The sequence below is a fragment of the Struthio camelus genome, chromosome 8 (assembly GCF_040807025.1).
Source record: "Struthio camelus isolate bStrCam1 chromosome 8, bStrCam1.hap1, whole genome shotgun sequence".
NCBI lineage: Eukaryota > Metazoa > Chordata > Aves > Struthioniformes > Struthionidae > Struthio > Struthio camelus.
The window spans coordinates 3,623,363-3,647,514 of NC_090949.1; the positions used below are offsets into that span (position 1 = coordinate 3,623,363).

Sequence of the window (24,152 nt, forward strand, 5' to 3'; positions counted from 1 at the left end):
CTTGCTGCAATTCTTACTGAGTAAGGACAATCCACTGAGAGGCAATGAGCCTTCAAATTTACGGGAAACCCCTACTGTTCTAGCATGACAACAACATTAAAAACCTTAGTCCTAAACATTTTAATGCCCTTGCTGGCTAGCAATGACTTTTCACAGAACTTCCATATACACTGGTTATTTAAGTCACTATTAATTTTAATTTTAGCATAAACTGTGCATGGAAAAAACTGTCGCTACTGTATATTTTTACCACGAGAGGCAGTACACAAACTCAGCAATTATCAACGGTCAACAACAACAAAAAAAAATACATATACATTTGTCCCTGAAAGCAGTAATAAATTTGCACACCTTTTGCTGGACAAGGGAATGCAACACGTTGATTTGCCACTCTTTCTTGAAATGGACTATTGTATGGAGGGTCGAGCTCATCTACAGTAGGAGATTCTGAAAGAAAATTACACAAAGAAAAGTGTCTTGCCCTCTAATTCCGAACATGAAAACACGATCTAGCAGTTCATATCTTAACTAGTCTCTCTCATTCATACAGGTCAGATTCCAATAACCATACACCGATGAAATGCACTATATAAGCAGTCTCTTGATTTCAACATGAATATTTAGGAAGTAAGCAGAACAAAGAAACTTTCAAAATTCGACTCAGAGTGGTTCTCTCTAAATGCGGCTATATTTATTTTGAAGGCAGAGGCAGTGTTTCTGCAAAATCTGAAAAATATTAAACTGTTCTTTCTCACGCCATGTCTTAATACTTCTTACACTCTTCACTGTTATATCTCATTTTAAACTCATGTGCTGACTGGAACTACATGAAGAATATTATTTATAACTAAGTGAAGTCAGTGGAGGTTCTTTGTTGTATAAAATGGGTGCTTCTCAGGATCTCTAATCCAAAAGGATCAGAACATCGGCTTTAGACTATCGCAAACAAGAAATAATTCCCGACCAAGTCAGCCATGTTACGTTGATGGAAGTCAGCTGAGCAAGCCAGTAGTCCTACTTTATATTTAAACGGGCACATTGATCACTGTTGGCCAGTTACCAGTTTAACAGAATATTAACTGATGGAGCTCTTCTTTCAGCTCATGCAAAATTCCATCGCCACTTAATACTGTGATACCAGGCTCTGAGCTTCAGAGACCGACTCTTTGAAAACATTTGACATCTGAACACAGGGAGACAATATTTTTCATTTTATAGTTTAATCACCCTGTGCAAAAGCAAATCATAAGCATTTTTAAGATTGTTTAAAAATGTAATATACATTGGGTTTCCTCTTCTTATTTCTGCAAACCCTCCAAAGTCGCTTTGCCTACTCTAACTTTCTTTAATTAACATCAGAATATAGCACCTAAAACATGCATTTGGATTTTGTACTATGCAACAGTTACAACAGCAAACAACATTGTCCTCCAAAACATAAAGCAGACAGCAAGGAGGCAAGAGGACTGCCTTAGTTTAAATACCTTGAACTTGCACTGTTATCTCTGACGTGTCGCTGCCCGCTACGTTACTAGCGACGCACTTGTAGACCCCGGCATCAGGAAGCTGGGCTTTGCTGATGCTTAGAGCTCCATCCAGGCTGTGGATAAACTGGCCACCATCCATTAGCACGGTACTTCTGCCTTTGAACCAAGTGATTGTTGGGGGAGGGATCCCCTGGGCACTGCAGGGTATGTCAACTCTGTGTCCAACGTGTACTTTCATAACTCGAGGCCCACGCTGTATCGTTGGGGGAACTAAGCAAAGCAAGCAAGTGCACAGCAATGCAAAGACAACAATATGCAAGATCACTCTGGGAGGAAATACTTGCCAGCTTTTGTCATTTTAGGAAACGTGCTTCCTTATTCAATTAAACTGTATTCCCTCAAGTGAGACTATGGAAGCAGAAGCGCATGTTCCCTCCAGACCGGAGGTACAATACCCTATTGCTTAACTTACTTGGATAGGCTAAGTTTCAAATTCTACTGCATTACTTCCATAGAAACAGTGTACTCTTATTGTGGTGAGCGTATCTAAAGAATTACGGGTACAGGCTGTTCACAACACAAAACAATTCAAAGGCTTTTATGATAAAGTTAACTACATTTTCCCTTTGACATTTTAATCTCCTTCCGCCTAATCCCTCCTCTTTGTATGCTTCCAAGCACAAGTCCAGACAAAGAGATAAAAGTCCAGCGAGAAGACATTCTGCTGGTCCCAAAGAATAATATAAATCTGATATAACTCTTTTGCCACACTGTTTTAATTTCTAGGGACCACTGACAATAAAAAGACTTATACAGACTGTCTGAAACAATAACAAGTGTCATTTTTCCAGACTCTCTGCTAATGTACAATTCTAGATAAACAAAGATGTGCACTGATATTGGATCTCTCTATACACAGAGCTAGACAGTAGTCTGCTCTAACCATTGTAAGTGAATTAGCATGGTCTGAAGTTTTCAGAGCTGCGAGTTCCAAACTGGTACGTCCATGGTATGTGATCCACTTCAAAGCCCTATGTTGGCATAGGGCATTGGCTTCCCCAAACTCCACATGAGCCACAGAAAAACCATCTCCATTCGCAGCTACTACTGACCAGCCTCATCTGGGCTGTACCAAGCCATGGCTCCTGCGCCTGCTCTCCTCTTGTGCCACAAAACCAGCAGGAAGTACATATGCCAGGGCCTGTGCTTTTGTCTGACACAGAAAAAAGGTGAGGAGGAATAAATGGGAGAGCACGGAGTTAAAGATTCATGACACTGACTTGAGAAGATTGTGGCTGGAGCTTCAGTATGGCGAGAGCAGGAAAGATGGGTCCTAGCCTAAGCAAGCAAGATTAGACCCCTTCACTGAAGGGGAGGAATGGTGGGCACAAGGATAGGGTGCTGGTTTGAGCAGAGAAAGTGCAGTAAGAAGATGGGTTAAGGTATTGGTTTGCATAGGTGGGTACAGCAGAATCTATAGGCAGATAGCTCAGCACAAAGACAGGAGCAAGTGCCCATCCACAGGCGATAATGTTGCAGGCTGGTTTCACTACCACCAGTTGTGGTGTACAAGAAAACTTGGGACATCCCTTATCAACAGTTTGGATATCTAATTCCCATCAGATCGGTAGGAACTCATCCGCTATAAGCCTTAGCTAACTTCGCGAATCTCAGCATTTGTTTAAGGACTTACTAATGAGAAACTTCTTATACAGAGAACTCCCAAGGGCATTAGAAAAATGGTTTTCAGCTCTTAAAACTCCTACGGCTGACTGAGTAAGAATCAAATGTAACATAGTGCTGCATTTCCTTCGTGATTCTAAGCAACTTCAAAGGAAGACAGGTAGAAACACCACATACAACACGTATACATAAGCATGCAGTATTTTCTTTTTCATATAAGCAACAACCACAATTTGCATACGAAGATAATATGACCTGAAAGAATATGGGTCCATAGCATCGACATGTACGTAAGAAAGAATGTTCCGCATGAAAAGATGCCAGATTCCAAGTGGAGCCTTGCAGATGATTATCTTAGCTAAAACTTACCATGTACATTTAGCTTCACTGACTGAGTCACATTGCCAGCAATATTTGTGGCTACACAGATATACATTCCACTGTCTGAAACTTGTGTCTCACTGATCTTCATTGACCCTGAGGGTAGGAAAGTGTGTCTGGAAAAATAAGCAGCAGATACACTGTATAAATATTTATTGAAAGCAGAATGACCTCTCCTTACATATTACTAATGATTGCCATGAACTACAATAACACTGTTCTACGTGGTACATTGCATTGTGCTTCATAACTAAACTATGGCTTAAACTTGCTCATTTTTTCTAACTCTTTACTGAACTACTACCTTCAGAAAACTGAGTAAATATTGAAAATATAAGATTTACGTAACAAAATTTGGGTCTAGTTACTTATAGGACATATTAAAACCCGTCTCATTTCTAGAGACGAACAAGGGGAAAAAAAATCAGGTAGAAATGGAGCCCTTTAACCTCCAGTCACAAATTTAACTCAGCCCAGGTCATCAGTATCAGAAAGCTGCTGTAAAGTTTTTGACTCCATTTCAACCTGCCAAGAAAAAATGTTATGATGGTTAATGAAGGAGGTGGGGAGCTTTTCTGAAGGCTATTCTGATTCAAAACCATCAGCTCTAGCGTTAATAGAATTTGTAATTGTTCACCATAAATAGTTAACTGCATAGCATTGATTTTTACTACAGTTCTGGTCACAGGCTTGCAACATTCAAAGACGGAGTCCTGGCCAGCTAAGACAAACTCCTCTTACACAGAAGACAAAAGAAAGAGAGATAGGGAAGAAAAAAATAAGGTACAGACATCTACGAATTGGCTTGACAAGTAGAAACTCAAGTCTTGCACTCAAGGCTATATTCAATTTAGACAAAATTGGTGGGAACTGGTGATAAAAACTGCCTGTCTTTCACTGGCACTCTCTAATCAGGATGATGTCAGCGTATTTGGTATAAACGGTGAATATGGGGATTGCAACACCCTGGAGAGATGAATGGCAAGAAAGTAAAGCTCATTTCTTCCAGGCCACCCATATCTGTGTGATATCATGATTCTTCCTCTGCTGCCCATATCCTTTTTTTTTCCCCCCCCCCCCAAGTATCCCCAAAAGACATGATGGCTGGAGGTTGCCTCTCATTATGTTGTCCACTTATTAGATTTAACTTCCTGATAAAAGTCCTCTCATTTCTGATTTCACTCTTCTTTTGTTTACTGGTCACATTTCTAACATTGTCTTTGGGTGGTCTTAAACAATTTTGTTTGGACTAATTCTTTAACTTTTGCTGACATCCATAAACAACCTTAGAATGGGCTGAATTGGACTACTTCTTCGCTGGACAACTTGGACCCCTCCACAACAGCTAGGAGAAAGTAGCCTAATTTAGCTATGCCTCATGAGGTAAAATAAGGACAAGTAATGGATCAAGAATGCAGATTCGTTAGCGCACGAGATGCGCTCACAGAACACAGCAGAAAAATCCACACAAAATACTGCCAACAAACTAACTTTCTGCACACAAGACCCTTCATCACAAAAAATGCTGGCACACCCAGATATTAGTTACTAATGCTGCTGCAGACCCATAGGAATAGGTGGGTCTGAAGATCAACTTTTCCACAAAGGCAACAGGCTAACTTTGAGGTCTGTATGATCCCTTACCATTGCACTGGAATTGCTGAGAAACTACTAGACAACTGCGTGCATTTCACGAGACTTGCTGTTTCCTGGTTTAGGAATACAGCCGTAGCCTTTACCTCTTCTTGGGTTATCTTGGAGACCAGAAAGCATTAGCAGCCCCTGTGACAGTGCCTGGCACTTCAACTGGGGACACGGAGAAAAGAATCACCTAGTTTTTGTCTCCTTTATTTTGTACCGCACCAAAATAGTAAGGAAGGAATCAAACATCACGGCCCACCCTGCAGACAAGACAGTCTACTCCCAACTCTTCAGTCTCCCGAATTGTCAGCTCAACGTTTTTATGAGCGTTTAACTACATTTTCATATTTTCATGAATGACTGGAGAGTTTCTGGATCGAAAATACAGTGGGATAGGCTGCAAGCACTCCCAAACATTTATCATCATCTGTATTCTACTGGCGGACCATACCTCATATGAATAACAGATAATGCTCCCCTGAGCATAAATACAAAGTGCTTAAGAAAAGAAAAATACATTTTTTAAGATTTAAAATCAGGCACAGATTATGTGCGCCTCATGGCACCACCACACTGTAAAATATAATGGAATCTTCTTTGGTCTTAGCCTCCCGAGGTTGCAAACTCAGAGTGAATTCTGAAGTTCTGTCTTTGCTCATAAACACTTACTGGAATGGGGTCTGTACCACGATATATAACTTCAGTATTTTTCAGAAAGAGACGCCTGCTCAGTTTGGGAAAAGACCTTCAAGACCTAGTGAAACAGGGTCCTTTTGAAAGGAAAGCAAGGACAACTTCATACCTTCTGACTGATCATGAGGCAATTAAAAATTGTACGCCCTTCCAAAACCTTGAAAGCTTAGAAGCAATTTCATTTTCTTTTGTTTTCATCAAATGTTGTTACCTCGGAGAGAAAGGAGATATGAGCTGCATTTCTTTGGCCCAGGTAATTATGGGGGGTGGCAAGCTCTTTACTTCACATGGAAGCGTGACATCTTCCCCTGCAATTACTGAGATCTCTATGGGCTTATCATCGGCATTTCCTTGCTGGTCTCCAGGCCTGGATACTCTAGGTTTCACTACAACATGGAACACGTTAAGACACTGCAATGAACATATGTATTTGCACAAATACAACACCATATAATTTTACTTCAGATTAAACTTCTGGTTTTTTGTATCAGGTATATAACACTACAATCCTATTCTTAATGACATGTCTGCATTAGACTTGCTGTTGCGAATCACCGTAATGCAGATGTACCCAAGTTCACTAGCTCGGGCACTGGCTGATGCAATAGTACAACTATCAGCAAGGCTGCACTTCCTGCCCAAGAAGCTGGATAAGTAGTCAACACACGCAGTTCATGTACGCTGAGCTCCATATTACACAGGTCATTTGCAACCAATATCTCAACTATGTTACACTACAGTGCCAATACCTACAAGCCAGAGAGCCTTGCACAGCAAGCCCAAACCTTCATATAAACTAAATTTTTGATAAAACTGGGAGATTGTAGGAAGATTTGTGAAGGACGGGACTAATGCATCTTCACTCTTCTCCTCCATCAGCAGGAACTTCTATTTCTGTACAGTGCTTCCTATCCACTGCCGTATAAGATGAAATTATTATGTCCAAGCTCCCCAGTCCAAGAACACACAGTGACAGGTACCAGGAGGTTTTAAGGGAATCCTAATGGTTGAAGGAAGGTCTTTTAATCTTAGCCATTAATAAAACTGCCTAGTATGTAGCAGGTCACTGGATCTAAAGTCAAAAGCACTAATTAGAGATTAGGTTAAATCCCTATTTGCATGGCAGGCATCCTACTCCAGAACCCCACTTAAGCAGATTCTGCAGCCTAAATCAGAGCTCAGTAGGCAGAAGGGGGAACAGTGACACCATAGTTGGGTTTAATTGGTATTATACCATAGACAGTTAGCTGGACCTTCCGTGTAGCATAACCAGCGGCATTTGTTGCAGTGCACACATACTCCCCAGTCTCTTCACCCCCTGGTGAAACTACATAGAGACTTCCATCAGACCCTGCAGAAAATTTCATGTTGCTGGGAAGAATTTGTTCTCCCTTCTGTGGAAATAAAAAAAATAGAAAGAAAAAAGGAAACAAAATCCACAAGGCATGGATTTTCTAAAATAAAATAAATTACAAGTGCTTAATTCAATGAAAGTCAAAGCTTACGCAGATAAAATAAAATCTAATAGAAACATATACACTATTAAAGGAATATAAAAATTGCGAGCCCCTGGAGTAGCTCCCCTAGTTTAACCCACTGTTGCAACTCTTTCATATGAAAGCAGCTGGTATTTCTAACATAACATTGGGTCAGATTTTTCACGGTGCAATATGCTTTGTGATCTTTAATACAGTTTTGTACACCAAACAATTTGCAGGCACTCTGGCTAAACTGAGCAATAGTCTAACTTACACTACAGTACTGCTTCTATTGTTTATGGCTGGGATGGAAAAAATATTCTGAGATTACTAAGAAGCTACGCCCCAAAATTCTGTCCGTATAAAGTAACTAATTTCAGCACACTTGTCACTCCTTTAAGCTCCACTTTCTAACCAGTAACAAGAGCATTCTCCTGCTCTTATGCAGAAAATCTTTTACATTTTCCAGACCATAATTCTTAAAAAAAATTTCAAGAATTCAAGTGAATTAAATTTGAAATGCATTTCCGCTGCATAAACAGATTTTGTATAAAACGCTGTTTCTCAGTTAGCAGATTCTTCCTCGTGCGTATAGGAAGTTGTATTTGATAGCTAAGCGCAAAGATAACCTTTCACTGCATCTCATTCTTCCTGTGCCTTATTCATTGCCAAACCAATCCAATCACTTGGTTCTATCCCTGCTTTTAAATTAAACTGCTCGCAAGGTCCCAATCAGTTACATCTGTGCAACTTGTGAGGCAACAACATGCTCACAGCAACGTCATGCAAGCTATAACATACCCCAAATAACTGCTACAACCAGAAATTACATTGTTCAAGAAGAAGAAAAAAAAAATATCTCAGTCTGATTTTGAGACCTCAACCCAAGTTTTCAAAAAGAAAAGTTTCAAATTGCAGCCCTGGAACCACTACCTAATGCGGTTCCCTCCTCATAAGTGAATCTCTTGTCAGGGACATGACTGAAAAGTGGCAAACAGTTCACTCGCACATGTTTTCCTCAGAGGAAAAAAAAAGTCACCTTAAAGTAAACCTCCAAAACAAAACTGAACTTCCAATCTGCAGCAAGTTCCCAATCTCAAATTATCAACTCACAGCAAGAACATTAACAATTTCTAAATACAAAGATACAGGGAAAACCAAAAAAGCCTCTCCGAAGAAAAGAGCCTTGATCTATACCTGGACCATGGCCAGAAAGGACTGCTCTAACAAACAAAAGCAGATGTGAATAAATAGAGACTTGTCGGTCCCTCACGACAGAGGTTTTTGGCTGCCTTTCTTGCATATAGTTTCTATTAGAGCTAAACGATGTGCTCCATTTATCTTTCATCGTGAACAGTTCAAAGATGAGAAGTTACCTTGGACCAGACAATGGACGGCTTAGGAACTCCACTTGCTTTGCATGGCAACGTTACTGGGATTCCTTCAATGGTACTGAATATCTGCTGTCCATGCTGAATAACAGGCAGAACTAAAAAATAAATGCACACATTAAACATAGGCAAAAGACAGATTTCAAACTATGACACATCTCTCACAGTAAAGTCCACATATTCAACTACTACTTCATACCAACACCAGCCATGGGGAATTTTCTGTCTGGTCTCTGAACCACAAAATTCACATTGACCAACCACCTTCTCCTCCACTATCCCGTCTTTCACGACAGCTAGATGCCTATTTGTAACAAAACATATCAGCTACGGGGAAATCACTGGATTAGGTACATGTAGTTTTAAACAAACTACAGGTATTTCACAAAGCTAACTGGGGTCACTTCAGAAAGTTTTTGTAACAGTATCCTCTGATGATATTTTAGGCCAGGTTTCCTGAAAGAATACTGTATACGATCCATCCCAGATAGCACCTTTCATGAGAACGGGTTCAGCGTTTCTGGTACTGAATGCATTTCAATCAATGGATAGTATTTTGAAGAGACCAGATAGAACAGTGAGAGAGCTGATCGCTCTCCAAGCTCATTTAGTCTTTGTTATAAATGTTAGAAAATTGTGGCCACTGCAACGGTGGCTTCTGCAGGGACTGGATTTGCTGTCAGATGAAATTGATCAAAATCATCAAATCCCATCACAAAATCACAAACAAGACAACAAAAACTCCACTTCCACTGCCTAGCTGAACTGGATCTGAATTAACAACAGAGAGAAAAAGCTCAGTATCACAACCTGTATATCTTGCATCTAAGAGAGAGATTAAAAAAAATAATGTTGATTTCTGTCCTTAAGTTCTGAAGAATTCCAGAACTACTGTTCAGATGGAAAACACTGAGTACTTGCATATATTAACAAGTAACAGCTATTTTAACATAAAAGGACGTGCCAGCATCTTCAGTGAAGCTTTAAATGAATCTGCCTGGTTTATTTGACACGTGAGAAAATTTCAGGCTGTAAACAATGAAGTGCTCGTGACCCCCCCACACACAGTTAATACAAGTATCTGCAGCTGAAATACAGATGGGTTACCACAATGCTAACACTTGTCTTGCTGTCAGTGTAATTTTGGATACTGTTAGGAAAAAGAAGTTTTGCCAAGCTCATAATTTATTTTAAGTGCAATACTCCCATGAGTTGTGCTTCCTTTTATCAATCATGAAACCCCTCTGACACCGCTTGGCATGGCTTTCCAGTATACTCCCACTTGCGCCTGTTTTGATAATAAAGTTAGAGATGAAGTCTGCAAAGCACAACCTTTGCAGACATTCGAAAAGGAAGACTTTCTCAAGATCACAAAATGGTGTTTGTTTTTTTTCATTTTAAAAACAGTCTCAACCACTCAGTTCTTTCCTGTGCGTTGGACCCCAATTCTCTCCACATTACTACTCAAAGTAACATCATGACAAAGAGGAAATTTGAGAAATTTGTGCAACTTTAATGAAAAAGCTCTAGTCAGAGCTACTATTAGTAATAAATGCATTCCCATCTTGGAATCAGCACCAAAGCAAGACGACAGTGTTCCTTACCATACACGTTAACCGTAGTAGTTTTGTTGTTTGTCCCAGCAACGTTACTTGCCATACAGGTATAATCACCTCCATCCTGCAGCCGAACTCTTTCAAGGTGCAGACTTCCATCACTGCGAATGTTAACGTAGGGACTGGGAACCAGCTGCCGAAAGAGTGATGTAATGTTTGACTGTTTATTTGATAACATTTACTCTGCGATGCAGTGTGACTTGCCTTTACTCTTGCACCTTTTTTTAAATTACCTGTTCCTCAGGAAAAAGAGGACCAGCTCTGAAGCACATATTCCCCTTCTGAGGATGTCGCACAGGTGTGGCAGATAGGATAACATATTTTTGTTTTAAGCGCTCGCAGCAGCAGCAACATTTAAAGGTCATTTATTGTGAAGGATAATGAAGAGTTCTCACTCTCACCAAGGAAGAGTACTTTTTAAAAAATTATATACCCCATAGCAACATAAAAAAATTAGAGATCTTTATCAATCCACTGAAATAGCACTGCCTACAACAAGCTCAGTAACGTGGACTTGCCTTACAGAGAGATTGCCAGAACGAGAAATTGTTCAAGTCATGCCCCGTTCAGAAAAAAGTTGCATTCTTCTCCAAAGGGAATTTACTTCAATACTTCTGTTGGACTGTAGCTTTTGTCAGGTGCTTAGAATTACAGGAAACCAGTACTACAAAACCGAGGAATTAGCGATTCCAAAAGAGACATCCTGCCGGTATCGCTCACAAAAGTTAGAGCCCGGGTCCACTAGACCCACTAGACCAGCGAGAGCCTGCCACTGTCTAAAGAGAAGGCCAAGGATTTCCCAATGGTACAAAACTAAGCAGAAAACTCTAGCAGCTTCAAGGCGAGACAGTGCCGGCATTCTGCTGGGTGACAGCAAACGATAACCGAGCTGGGTCTCCTTGAAGCCCCAAGGGTAAAGGCAGGATCCCACAGGTGGCTGCTGGAGGAGGAATTAGCAGGAAACGACTTGCAGCTATACTGATGCAAGACAGTGCATCTAATATAAGACATGAAAACTCAGGTGAAGAAATGTTTGTTATCACTTCTTTCAAATACAGGTGTGGAGAAGGGGCTTTAGGGAGAAATTTGCATGCAAGATAAAAAACAAGACTTCATAGGGATCTAAGCCGATAACGTGGTGACTACTATGAAACAAAACTTCACTCAGACAACAAACGTAGGCACAGCATGTATGCAACCCACCTTCCTGTAGGAGTTATAAACTAGCAGTGGTATGCTCTGGAAGGACAGAGAAAACGTACATGCTTTCAAGCACTGAGCAGTGCACAACTGAGAAAGCAGTACAAAATACAGGGATGCTGACATTTGATCTCATCCCATTGGTAAAACTCATGATCTTAAAAAAAAAGCCTAAAACTACAGAAATTTTCTGGTATCTTTACAGCAGCTTTATTTTAAAATGTAGGGAAAAAGAAATAGTTTTTCAGTATTTGTATACTAATTCACTTCCAGACCTTCACATCCACCACTACTGTCTCCTCTTTCCTCATCTATGCTTCAGAGTTTTAAATTTCCTGGCATGGGCAGGAGTGAGGCATAATGGTGAGGATACATACTTTCACTTTTTTTTTTTTTTTTTTTACTTTGAACAGTACTAAACTATCATTTCTCAGGAGCAGGGAACGGCTGCACTCCCAACGACCTGCAGAAACTCAGCAGCAGCTGCAGCCTTACGCACCCAGTCCCGTGGCTGCTCCCAGGGAGGCAGCAGCTCCTATGGAGTTGAGGTGGTCAGCTGTAATTCAGCTCTCTTAAACACCTGGATCCCTGCTTCCAGTGAGCCAGACCAATCTTGTGAGGCATCTTTATTTGCAAGTGTAAAATCTATTAGTATATTTGTACATCAACTTTCTGTACACTAATCACATCTCTGTAATCTCTGTACACAAAAGAGATACTTTTCCAAGTTGCTATTGTGGATGAAAACGTCAGTTGCCAAAGAATCTTACAGAAAACAAAATATTCTTACCACCATACTGTTTTTAATCCATCTCCGGTCTGGAATGGGGTTTCCAGCAAGCAGTACACATGGCAAAGTGAGTTGCTGTCCCTCAATTACATTGGCTGTGGCTGGGCTTATGCCAATCAGAGGTGTCACTTGGACAAAAAAAAAAAAAGAATTAGAACAAACAAATAGGCATTTTTATATATTCACGCGAAGCATAAAATCTGAACTTTTACTAGTCGTCCTTTCACTAACTTGCAGCAGTGTCAGACAAAGGTCTCTCTGCAAGGTAGTATGCACATATGGCAGAAGAAATATTTCTTATGGTGAAAACTATACGATTTAAATAGAGAAAAAAAGGGAAAGAGAAAAACGTAACAGTCAAATAGCGTGATAGTGCCAACACATTTTACAAAGCGTACTTGAGAGAGTTCTCAGAAACACAAATGATGAAGGCAGAAGAAACAAAATGAAGGGATGGGGTAACACAGCAGAGAGGAGGACGCTGAAGAAATACACATAAAATGACCCTAAGGCTAAGGAACTGAAGCAAAAGGAAGACGTTGCTCAGCTGAAACTGGATCCAATCCATTATTTCCCTGAAAACTTAAGTCTCCATGGACACCAAGTCGATGCATTATTTTTCCTTACTGGGGCAAAACACTAAAGAATAAAAACAGTAGGTTGGGTGAGGGCAGTATCTACGTAGCAGTTTCCTCTGGGCCTAAAACTTTAGAATAGAGGTCAATAGCCTGGCCAAAAATTCTGCGTGCTCTGTAAAGATCCAACGGATAGCCCTTGTATATACACACAGTGTAAGTTACTTTTAAATAATGAGGATTAAAGAACATTTTTAAATCAGTAAAAACAACTTGTCTATCAAATGTTGCTAGCATACAGACTCCCACCACATGCTTTAAGATGACAAATGTTTTTTTTGATGGCAGATGGATCTCCATTCCTGTCCTCCCACAAATATATACATTCCATAGCATTACTACCTCCTTTTATTGCCAATTGTCCAACTGAGATAATAAACAACTCCTTAATAGCACAGCTATTGTCAAGGCTGGACATTTAGCATCTTCTTGGATCACTTCCCAGTTACATCAATACATTGCCCAAAGCAGTTTCATTGCTGCTTTTTATTTTTAAGATGAATTAGACAGCAGGAAATTCATCGTTAGCATTGAGCGTTAAGGTGGCTTTTCATTCCTTAATAAATTTACGTAGGTATAAGAAACAGATGAAGGAAAAATCACTTTGGAAGGTCCATTGAATTAATTTCATCTACACTTTATTAAAACTATAGCAGCCAGCCAAAAGGCAATGTTCAAGTGTGCAAAATTCACTTATATTTCACTTCAATTATACTGTTCGATGCAAATGTCTTCTGCTTCAGTTTGTGTAGAAGACTACATATGCGTAAATGTAGCTACAGAAAAAAGCATATAGATATGTCACTGTGTATGTACATAATATACAGACATCCTATTTGTTGTACAAATACCAGCAAATATCACATATTCCAGGCACATTCCAGGTACCGAAATGCTGTCAGTCTTTCCTTTTACTGATGTCACTGACATTAACCAATCTTACCCAGTCCAGTTACTGTGACTGTGGCTGGCCGTGACTGAATTTTGCCAAACTGGTTTTCAGCTTCACAGATGTAAGTCCCCTCATCGTTGACCCACAAACCTGGAAGAGAAAAGAACAAAAACAAGGACGAGAAGAACAAGAACAATCTGTCACTTTTAAAAATACTTTTTTGTCAGACTACTAATTTCCATTGGTCACAAAGCAGGGAACAATGACTATGTGAGAACTGAAGTAAAAAAGTATTACGTACATATGATACTTTTCATCACTACATACAATCTATACTAATATGTATACACAGTGAGTGTATGACAGCGTGCGTACGTGTGGATATATAGTACGCTATCATACATTACATATAGCAACGTGTGTCTGTATGTGTGCAGACACCTACACAGCAGTACCTAACATACAATTTAATGTACTATACATATAGTAGAAAGGAATTACTTCACCCATACTGATGATGTTCAGGAGGGAATAAAATAGCTAATTAAGAAAACAGAATAACACTACTTAGTGTCTGGGTGACTGGGTGACTCCAGGTAACTGGAATCGCAAAGACACTGGCAGAATTTCCAGTTATCTACCTGAACTAGGACTTGGCCAATACAGTGAATTTAACATTTTTTTTTTTTAAAAAAAAAAAGTGGCTCTTCAGTGTCAATGGAGACCATAACCCATATACATTTAACAGAAATATAATTATTTCTACAAATAAGAGTGAAGTCAATGACCAAACACAATAAATTCCCAAAAATTCATGGGAAAGCAAACTGCATGTCAACAGCAATGAAAGCAGTATCAGAAATAGAATTTCTGCTAAAATCTAGTATTTTTACGAAGTTAAATGAATATTATAAAGTAGCATAGTAACTTAAATGCATTGGATATGTCTTATTTCCTTACAATATATTTTCCTTAAAAAATTTAGTCCACCTACTATTAATAGACAGAGCTCCTGTTCTGAGCTGACTGATTGAACTAACTGCAAATGGTCTTGAGAAGAGGGAAGCACCATTCAGCCGCCTCCACTTAACCTTTGGTTCTGGGTAACCCTGAACATAGCAAGGCAGTGTGATGTTTGAGCCAATATCCGCAGACTCATCACTGGGTTCCTGAGTGAAAACGGGGGGAGCTGGAAAAAGAGGAGTACATAGAAAGTGAGTCAGGGAAGCAACGTGACATTAGCATTCTGCTTGCACTGTTGGCAACCTAAATTTATATCCTACTGTGCACATTTACTCTCCTAACAACTGATTCCCACATCCAGCAATACCATGCAAAAGCATCCTTGCGTGCTCTATAATTGTAATGGGGGAGCTCAGAAATGGGCTAAAGACCTCAAAAACATGAAGATACTGCCACGCCCTTCAGAAGAAAGTACATGCTCAGGTTTTTGCATTGCTAAGTTCCTCCTTTCCTGCAAAGAGCTTTGCTCATTACTCCAGAAAGTGTATGTACCTGACAGGGACATGCATTTAACAGGACACGACACGTCAGGCCACAGACAATTTGAAAGAACTGAGGAAAGAGGAGAGGAAGGACTAATTTACAATAACCTTACATGGTAAGTTAGGTTGGTATAACAGATCCTCGCCTCTTGAGGACTATGTTAGGCTGGAGTTTGAACACTTTTCTTTTCTCGTTCTCTCTCCCTCCTCATGACTTATATGCTTTGCAAAAGAAGTAAGAGTGAAGGAAAGCTGAAGTCCACATGAGACAAGGAGACTCAGCTTAGTGAACACCAGTAAAAAGGTGTTCCCAGAATACACAACTATTTGCAGACATACGCACGTTTGTGATGAAAGCTCAGATAAATAAGAGCACCAATAACCAGTACAGAAATGCTGAAATCAGAGCATTTACCATCTAAATTACAAGCTACTTACAGCCGACATCTAGGGTTATCTTTCCAGAGGCTCTCCCTGCATCATTGGTAGCCACACAAGTATAATCACCAGCATCCAGATCTTGTGTTTCCTGAATCTTCAGAAGACCTCGATGACTATCGATAATGAGAAATGCAGAGGCCCTCAACTCTAAGTCACCTAAGTCCAGACAGAAAAAAGTAACTGAAATATCACAGGGTATCTACCAAAGTTATTCCAACAAAATAGCGCCCAACTTTGAGATTATTTCACAACATGACTGCATTCACTTAGCAGATAAGCACTCTGACTTCCACTCAGCCGAGTAGGAAAATTCATTACTGCATTAGATACAATCCCTTTTTATTTACTTATTTTACAAGGGGGATACAAACCCAAGTAGCTCTGGATAGAGATCAGCACTAGGACAGTGTGAGGCTGTACTTCTCCTTCCCAAATCAGAGGTTAAGTGGTGCAGTCACTTGTTTGCCAGCTCCTTATCAAATTAAGAACTCGGCAGAACCTGGAGAACAGCTCTGCTACCTCACACTCAGCAGCGGCCACAATATTACTGTGTAACATTTAAAACTGGCCCGCATGTACTCTTTGGGATGAGCACCAAAGTCTGTTGACTCCAGCTCTAGAATATGAGAAACCATCAAGTAGGTGAATTCAGAAGCAGCTTCCTCTGAGGGAAGGTTATTTGCAAACAGACCACAACAGGTTTTGCGCTTGTCTCCAGCCACTGTCAGAGATGAAAGACTGGACTGAATAAGCCATCTGTTGGCAACAGCTACCAAGTAAGACTGCTGGTGTTCCAGAAAATAGTCAGGAAGGAGGTTTGCACAACTATATGCAGCAGCCAACTGCTTTTTCTGAGAATAAAGGGTCAGTTTTGAGACAGGGGATTCTCTGACTCCCGTTTTAACTCTATAAAGACCTCCTTCACTTGTGATACCCAGTAGCCTGCTTCACTACTTAATAAGTTATAGCAGAGACCTCCGTAATTCAGAAGAAAGAACAAATAAAAAATTCTTAGGCTTTGCAAAGGACTTGGAGGAAATATCCAAAGGCAAAAATAGAAAGATGCTTTGAGATTTCTGTAACGTATCTAACCATTCTCTGACAAAGAAAGAACCTTATTTAAGTAGGTAAGAGGCTCAACTCTATCTCGTTACTTATGTTAGAGTGAGTATGTTTATTCACCGCATTTCAACAGGAGTAAGAATTTATGCTCTAGCAGTCATATGTTGCATCTTCCAGCTCAGAAGACTTCATAGGTCAGTCGCTGACTGAATACTACAAAAGCTTTCGAGAAAATGAAGTCACTTCAAGATTACTGTTTAAAATACCAGTGCTTAAGTAAATAAACCAAACACAAAGTAAGAAATGCACCTTTAAACCATTTAACTTGGGGATGTGGGATTCCAGTCGTTTTACATTCCATAATAGTTGTGTCTCCAAGGGCAACCAGAATTTCGCTCTGAACTATCGTCAACGTTGGGCCCTCTAAAAAGAAACAATACAGAAAAGAACGAGTTCTTCAACCAAAGCGTATACCATTTTTTAAGACACGTATCATGAAAGACTAACTTTCTCTTGTTAGGTGGACAGAACATTTACAGTAAAAATCAAACGGGGTTGAAAAGCACTTGGGTGATTGCCAAACACTAGTAAGAAGGAAAAAGAAGATTTTGGAATGTCCAGAGCACCTGGACCATAAGTAGAATATACAGGAATTCAAAGAAAGAAACGAAAGAGCTTGATCAAGCAGGGAGCAAAAAGACTCAGAGTATCTCTCTCTATCTCTCTCCAGACAGATGTTAATTATCAAGGGTTTTAGTACACTGCTACTATTAAATTTATTCTAATTCAGTAAAATAGGTATTAATATAGTGTTTAGAAGATATAATACGGATCAGGACTCCAGAATTCTAAACACACTACCGGAATTTACAAAAACATGATTTCCTCCAAAGACCTAGTCATTCAGTCATTCAGGCCTACCCTACTTTAACATCTGATCTTAATTTTCTCTTAAAAATAGAATAAATAGAAACATCAAGCCCAACATATCTCCTAACAACACTGTTCAGATTTGAACAAAAACCAAAATGCACGTTTGTGAGTTGTTCAACATCTTTCCTCAATTTTTTGAGATTTCTACTGAAATGTTCTGCATGGCTCTGTAAACATTATCGTTAATGTTTCCTCCTCCACCATATATGAGCTTGCTTTTTAATTTCATTGCATTGTTTCTTTTCATGCTTACCAACGTAGGTAAGGGTGGACGTTTGTTTCTCTGTCCCAGCTGAGTTACTTGCCAAACAACCATAAAGCCCTGCATCTTTTGGAACTGCCTTTCTTATGATTAAGGTACCTTCTGGGGTCAATCTATACCTGTGAACAAACAGAGGACCAACCAAAATCATAAGTTAAAGAAAAGAAAACTGTTAAGTCCACACTCCAAGCAGCAGCAGCCCCACAATGGTTTACAAAGAAGTACTATTATTTTTTCCTTATGATAAACCACAATACTTGGTATTGCTATTTAATCGAGTAAAAGACTTCTCAAGAAGGTAATTACAGTATTTCTATTTAAGAGACGAGGAAAGCGAAATTAAAGAGCCATAAAGATGAAGTTTGAGATAAAATTTCCTGAAATTCACAGGCTCCTATGGAAGAAATAGTCAGAACACTTCAGCATTCTTCAAAACTTCTTTCGCAAACAGGAGGAAAAAAAAAAAAAAAGGTGAGATAGCTATAGCTCCTACCTGCTTGAACCAATAATAAACATATCGTTGTGGGTCCACACTACTGTTGGTTTTGGATAACCTGTTGCAGAACACCTGATAGACACTTCAGAGCCTTCCGTGAAAGTCTGATTCTTAGGTGAGATGACAACCCTAGGTGGTTCTATTAAAAGAAATAAAAAATAGCAAATTAGAAAGATCTATTTTGCAAACACAGATGATAGCAATTACTATCTTCCAGTTTTCAAACAGCTCTGCGAGAAAACAGTCCTAATAAAGGAGACATGAATGTTTTCCCTCCAACTACCTCCATTTAACATGGGTAATGACCGTTAGAGACACATGAATTGAATCATAAGGCTAGTTACTACACTAAAAAACAAATAATCTGTGTTCATGACATTCTTTAAAATGCCCTTACCTAGAACGTTATATAGATAGTTCTTATTTCTTGAATTAGTTATACTTCCCTAGACTCTACCTTCTTCATCTTTTCCTCTGTTTTCCAATTCCTCAGCATAAAACCTTCACACCTTTGTAAAAGCCAATATTAAGTCAGGATTCAGGTTACAGAGGCCAAATTCATTCACATGCCTACACAGTTCACTTTGTATTGAGATCCAGAATATGAAGCTCCCAAACGTGGAACAACATGACCCAGCAAGGTAACAAAGCCAGGCTGAAATAAGACTAAGCTGTGCCATGTCATCGTTTCAAATAGACAATAAAAGAACATTAGTGGTTTCACATAGATTCAACCTGAACATAACACTGAACTTCGAATTTTAAGTGCATGCCTAAAACTCAGCAGAACGGAATTAAATCAACAAAGTATAAATTCAAAGGAAGAAATATTTGGAAAAAAAAATTTGTATGAACTCCTGAAAACTAAAGCCAGTGAACAGAAGCATTCCAGCAGGCCTATCTAAGAACTTAACCTGGGTGGCGAAAATAAAAGACGTGATATGCGCATACACACGCACAGGGAAATTAACAGCAGAGTTATGCTAAAGACAATTGAATCCATACTGTTGACAATACCAATTACACTAGGAATTTCAACTGCATTTTCTCAAGAAGAGACACTGGGTAGCATCATGGAATTCATTCCTTATAGCCCTTTATAGATTTCCTCAATGATGCTAAAAGACCAGCAACAGGATTCACTGTGGCAACTGACATTTTATTCCACACTTACATTTTTTTTTTTTTTTTTTTTTTTTTTACTTAGAGCACAGAGAAAAGGATCCATCGCTCGCTGCGTGAAAAAGTAGAAATTTACAGCACTAACTGCTGCTACTTTACCTTGAGTGAAGGTCTAAAACTGGCTACCATTGGATCAGAAGCATCAACCCGCATTTTAGGAGCTTTGGCTTTTGCTAATCAAGCACTGCCCAGGTTTTAATATATTCCTCTGCAGACTATCTTTGGACTAGCAGCCTTAGACTGAAAGCCTATGCCTGCTCTCTGTCTTTGGAGAGTTAAAGAGGCTAAATAACATGTACACAGAGGATGAACCTAGAGCTGCTCTGCACAGCTCTTTCTTATTAGCTTCAGTGGGAATTCCACCACCGTGTAGACTCCAATGACAGATGTTTGATCAGTTTTCATTGCTGCTAAGGAAAAACAGGTAATAGCCAGCAAATGCAACACATCTGTGTGTGGCATAATCCATTAGGAGAGCGGACGTGAAAGCGTAATGATACGCAACTTCTAGGTTTAGTCTGTGATAACAAGAAAAGAAAGACAGACTTGTCCTCCCCCCATCTCAGCACAACTAATGAGAAGGGGTTAGTGACGCTCTGTTACTGATGGAAAAACTGAGATAATGAAAAATTAAATGATTTTCACAAGCTCAAACACCAAGGTCAGAGCACCCCCAAAAATGACAAAGGCGGCCATTTCTTCACCATGGATGGTTTTGTCAAGGGTAGTATACGTTTGGGAAATAAGGGCTAGCAAGGCTATCACCATTATCAACCAAGTTGGACTCAGCAGACTTTAACAAGACATCAGTACTTGAAACTTCACTTGAAAACATGAACTAATTCAACCACGTTACATCCACAAAGCAGGGGAGCACAAACAGCACAATAAAATGTCTAATATCCATGAGGCTGTTTATGTCTGCCATGATCACAGTCCCTATAGAATGATTTGTCCTGTAATATATCCTCATTGAATATGAGGCCAAGTTTCTTAAGGGGCATAAAAGGAGTTTTAAAATAGAATTAGTGGTAACATCAGCATACACGTCACGCACATAACTTTTATTTAATCTGTGCAGTTTAATTTTATTTATAATATCTGCACGATGTTTTTGTGTTTTGAGTTTCAGCAAAAATTCAGGTTTGTTAGTATCTCATGAAAACTTATCTGCCTACCCCTATTAAGCATATAGCCTCTTTCAAGGAGAATGCTATTGCTGTTTTAAGGAAGACTTTGATGCAGTATGTCACCTGGTGGTCTGCCGTGGTACTCTGGATAGCAGAACTATTGCCAGGACTTGATGACTTTGTTTTCAGTCATTAACTGGCTGTGTGAGCTTGGAGAAGAGTCTGAGATCCGTAAGTAAAAACGCAGTAAAAATCACACAGCTATACTGCCAAAGACAATAACCACATTTGCATGAGCAGAACAAAGAATAAATTAAATAGCAACTAATTTACATGCAATTTACAAAACTGTAAACTCAGATGTAGTAATATAATGCTTTATGATTTCCGTTCTTAATTTGATGTCCCCTAACCTTCCCACAGTTCTTTACTTTTCCATCAGTACAGTGAATTTTATACTATCTGCAGAGTCTTATCACATCCCTGCAAGGTTTCATAAAGGGTCTGTATTTTCCAAGATCCTGGAAGAAAGACACCAGAGGAAGGAATGGCCGTCGCTCTAGAGGTCCTAGAATGAAATCCAGGGGGCAGGGAGAGAGAAGAAATGGATGGGAGCTACAGAATTGTCCTCAAGTGATTCATGATGTCCACAGCGCTCTCAGTTATTTTTATTTTGTTTTAAGTCCTGCCAAGAGACAGTGGGAGATGTTTCGCACGCTCTGGTGTTGGGGAAGGTCTACTCTCATGTTGCTATTAGAAAACTGCGTGTTGGCCCCAGTGGTGATTACTGCTTTGACAACGCGCCACAGACCATGCAGTTACTTTCACACAACAACATTATCAGGTGAGCAGAAGAAGGCAGGAATAAGATTTATATTTAACATACAAGCTTTCTGCTGGTTTGTACCTTCCAGAGATGAGAAGAAACAACAAACAAACAAAGAAAAGCCATACACAGCTGCAATACTCAAGCTACCAACAAGAATCAGTGAGGCCACGTTTGGCACTAATTAACCAGGTTTTGTTTTGTTTTGTGTTGCTTTGTTCTTTGGTAAATCATGGGGCAAGATCTGTATGTATGCGGGCAGGTGAGGAGCACAAGCTCCTTACGGCACCAGTACCACCCCACTCAAATCCTTAGAGAAAGCCTTTTAAACAGAGATAGTGTGCAAAGCTTCTGAAGAGAATGGATGTTAGTCAGCAGATTTCAGCGTCTGAGGCGTTCATACTTGTAACCTTCCTTGGCCCTAATATTCACTAAAACCATTTCAAAGCAGTTAACACGAATAAAAGTACCAATTTTTTTATTTTATATAGGATAAAAAAAAACCCTTATCACCTTTTATTAGTAAAAAGTAAAAGGACTTTCCAACAGTGTATTTTTCGTTATTTTATGCATTTTTTTTTTAAACTGGAACTTCTCCCCAAAAGCCAGCAAGCAGACGGTATTTACTGAACCATTCTCCGTAAAGAATCAATGTGTTCTGTACAGCTCCTTCAAGATTCTTTCTCGCCTTTTCACTATTTCTAAGAACGATGTTTGGAAAGCTGAAGGATTCAAACCGTTCATCTGACAAGCAATGCATTAACAACGCTGAGTAAAACAACTACTGAAATGTATCTAGACCAAAAACTGTAAGGAAAGAATGCAACCACTTCAGCAGTGTGCATACACCGGCTGCAATCTTCTAAGGTTTGATTTTTGCAAAATTTTGCTTCCTCAAAACCTTAAGGTAAACATTCAGGCACTCCTACACACCGCCAAGCAGGATTCCGGCGGAGAACACCTGGAACTCCTTCCCTGCGTCCAGGATATAAGCTCTTCACTAGCAGTTCTCTACACCTATGACCCATTCTCGTCAGCATCAATTAAAAGGGAAGGATCTGAACTGACTTCAGACTAACCAAGGTATTGCCTGAGCACATGTTTATGATATAGCCCTACTTTAAGTCGTACAGGGACTGTAATGTTGGTGTGAAAAAGTAATCGTTCCCTTAGACTGTGAAGGGCTGTGGGACCCCAGTGATGCCTATGAATCCTTCACGAATGGGAGTGTATGACTTTGACCTCAAGCGTTCTGAAAACCTAACATTATGTTGGTGTTAAGAACACGCTCCAGAAAGCTATAGAAAAAAAAGACAAAAATAAAAAACCACAACCCTCTGCTACTATGATAGCTATTAACACACGTCGTTAAGCAAGACAGAAGAACAGGGCTATGCAGATGCTGAAGAACTCCCTCCCAAGAGTAGATTTCCACTCTGAGGTCGATTCACGCACAGAATTCAGGTTATATGCACCTCTACAAAATAAGACATTTATGCACTTATACATAACTTGCTACTACATTCACAAAAGCCATCTTCTCTGCTCATGTGATTTCTATTATTTCAGCTTAAATCACGTTTTATCAATATGCACCGCACTGAACAGTAAATATTCAGCGCATTATTTTAGTTTTGTTCATGAGCCAAATGAAAAAAGTGTAAAAGAAAAACTGACAAAGGCTCCTGTTTGAATGACAGGCTGAGAAGGGATTTATTATAGCATAAATAAAGGTAGTAAAAATATTAAACAGGCATGAACAAAAGGTAGCCTTCGATATTAAATGCTCATCCACGTTCACCTGTGCTTTTGGCTTCATCCAAGTGAACCTAATGAAAAAGGCCTATTGTCTTTGGACCTTATTATCCACTTCCTTCACTTGCCAGCCACCCCACTCAGCTGCCAAGGTCCTGCTGATCTCACCAGTCCACCCTCAAGCGTGTACAGTAACACGCCTCACTACATCATCCCCTGCCCTGGCCTTCTGCAAAGGTGACACGGCAGAATTCAAACCAAGGAAACATCTGTTGCAGTAACTACGCCCATGTACTAGCTTAAGTAGAAGAGAGACAGCAGCAGCATTCATGACTGATTCTGAGACTCTTTACAAAGCACCCACGCAACCTATTTAAGGGGTGAGAGGGGAGCATTTTCTGGTATCTTCTTGCTGTTCAGCTGAGGAATATGCACAAGCTGCAGTTTCATCAACTCCAACCACGCTGTTTGCTACCATGCGGTGGAACAAACTGCCTGCTTTGTCGTAGGCAGTGCCCATCACAGCACTACAAAAGGGCTATGAAAGACGACAGGGAAAGGAGGAACCATTTCTTCTCTGTAGTCAAAAGAGCTCGCTTCCAAAAATGCGAGCAGGCACGCACTTAAAAGAGCCTTTACAGTCAAGAAGTACCCTCTCACCAAAGTCGTTATT

The 24,152-nt window shown here is 39.7% G+C and overlaps 1 protein-coding gene across 7 annotated transcripts in view; it reads right to left on the bottom strand.

Moving 5' to 3' along the window:
* The window catches only part of HMCN1 (hemicentin 1), a 252,628-nt gene that overhangs the window by 99,985 nt on the left and 128,491 nt on the right, over positions 1-24,152 (bottom strand). For all 7 annotated transcript variants that reach the window (XM_068953529.1, XM_068953530.1, XM_068953525.1 and 4 more), the window contains 14 exons: positions 18,584-18,725; positions 18,082-18,209; positions 17,205-17,318; positions 15,831-15,989; positions 14,882-15,076; positions 13,939-14,037; positions 12,361-12,488; positions 10,359-10,503; positions 8,740-8,852; positions 7,120-7,279; positions 6,097-6,271; positions 3,540-3,667; positions 1,485-1,757; positions 352-447 (listed from right to left, as the gene is read on the bottom strand). In XM_068953529.1, the coding sequence (XP_068809630.1) occupies positions 352-447; positions 1,485-1,757; positions 3,540-3,667; positions 6,097-6,271; positions 7,120-7,279; positions 8,740-8,852; positions 10,359-10,503; positions 12,361-12,488; positions 13,939-14,037; positions 14,882-15,076; positions 15,831-15,989; positions 17,205-17,318; positions 18,082-18,209; positions 18,584-18,725 (2,055 nt within the window). The remainder of the gene's footprint in view (positions 1-351; positions 448-1,484; positions 1,758-3,539; positions 3,668-6,096; positions 6,272-7,119; positions 7,280-8,739; positions 8,853-10,358; positions 10,504-12,360; positions 12,489-13,938; positions 14,038-14,881; positions 15,077-15,830; positions 15,990-17,204; positions 17,319-18,081; positions 18,210-18,583; positions 18,726-24,152) is intronic.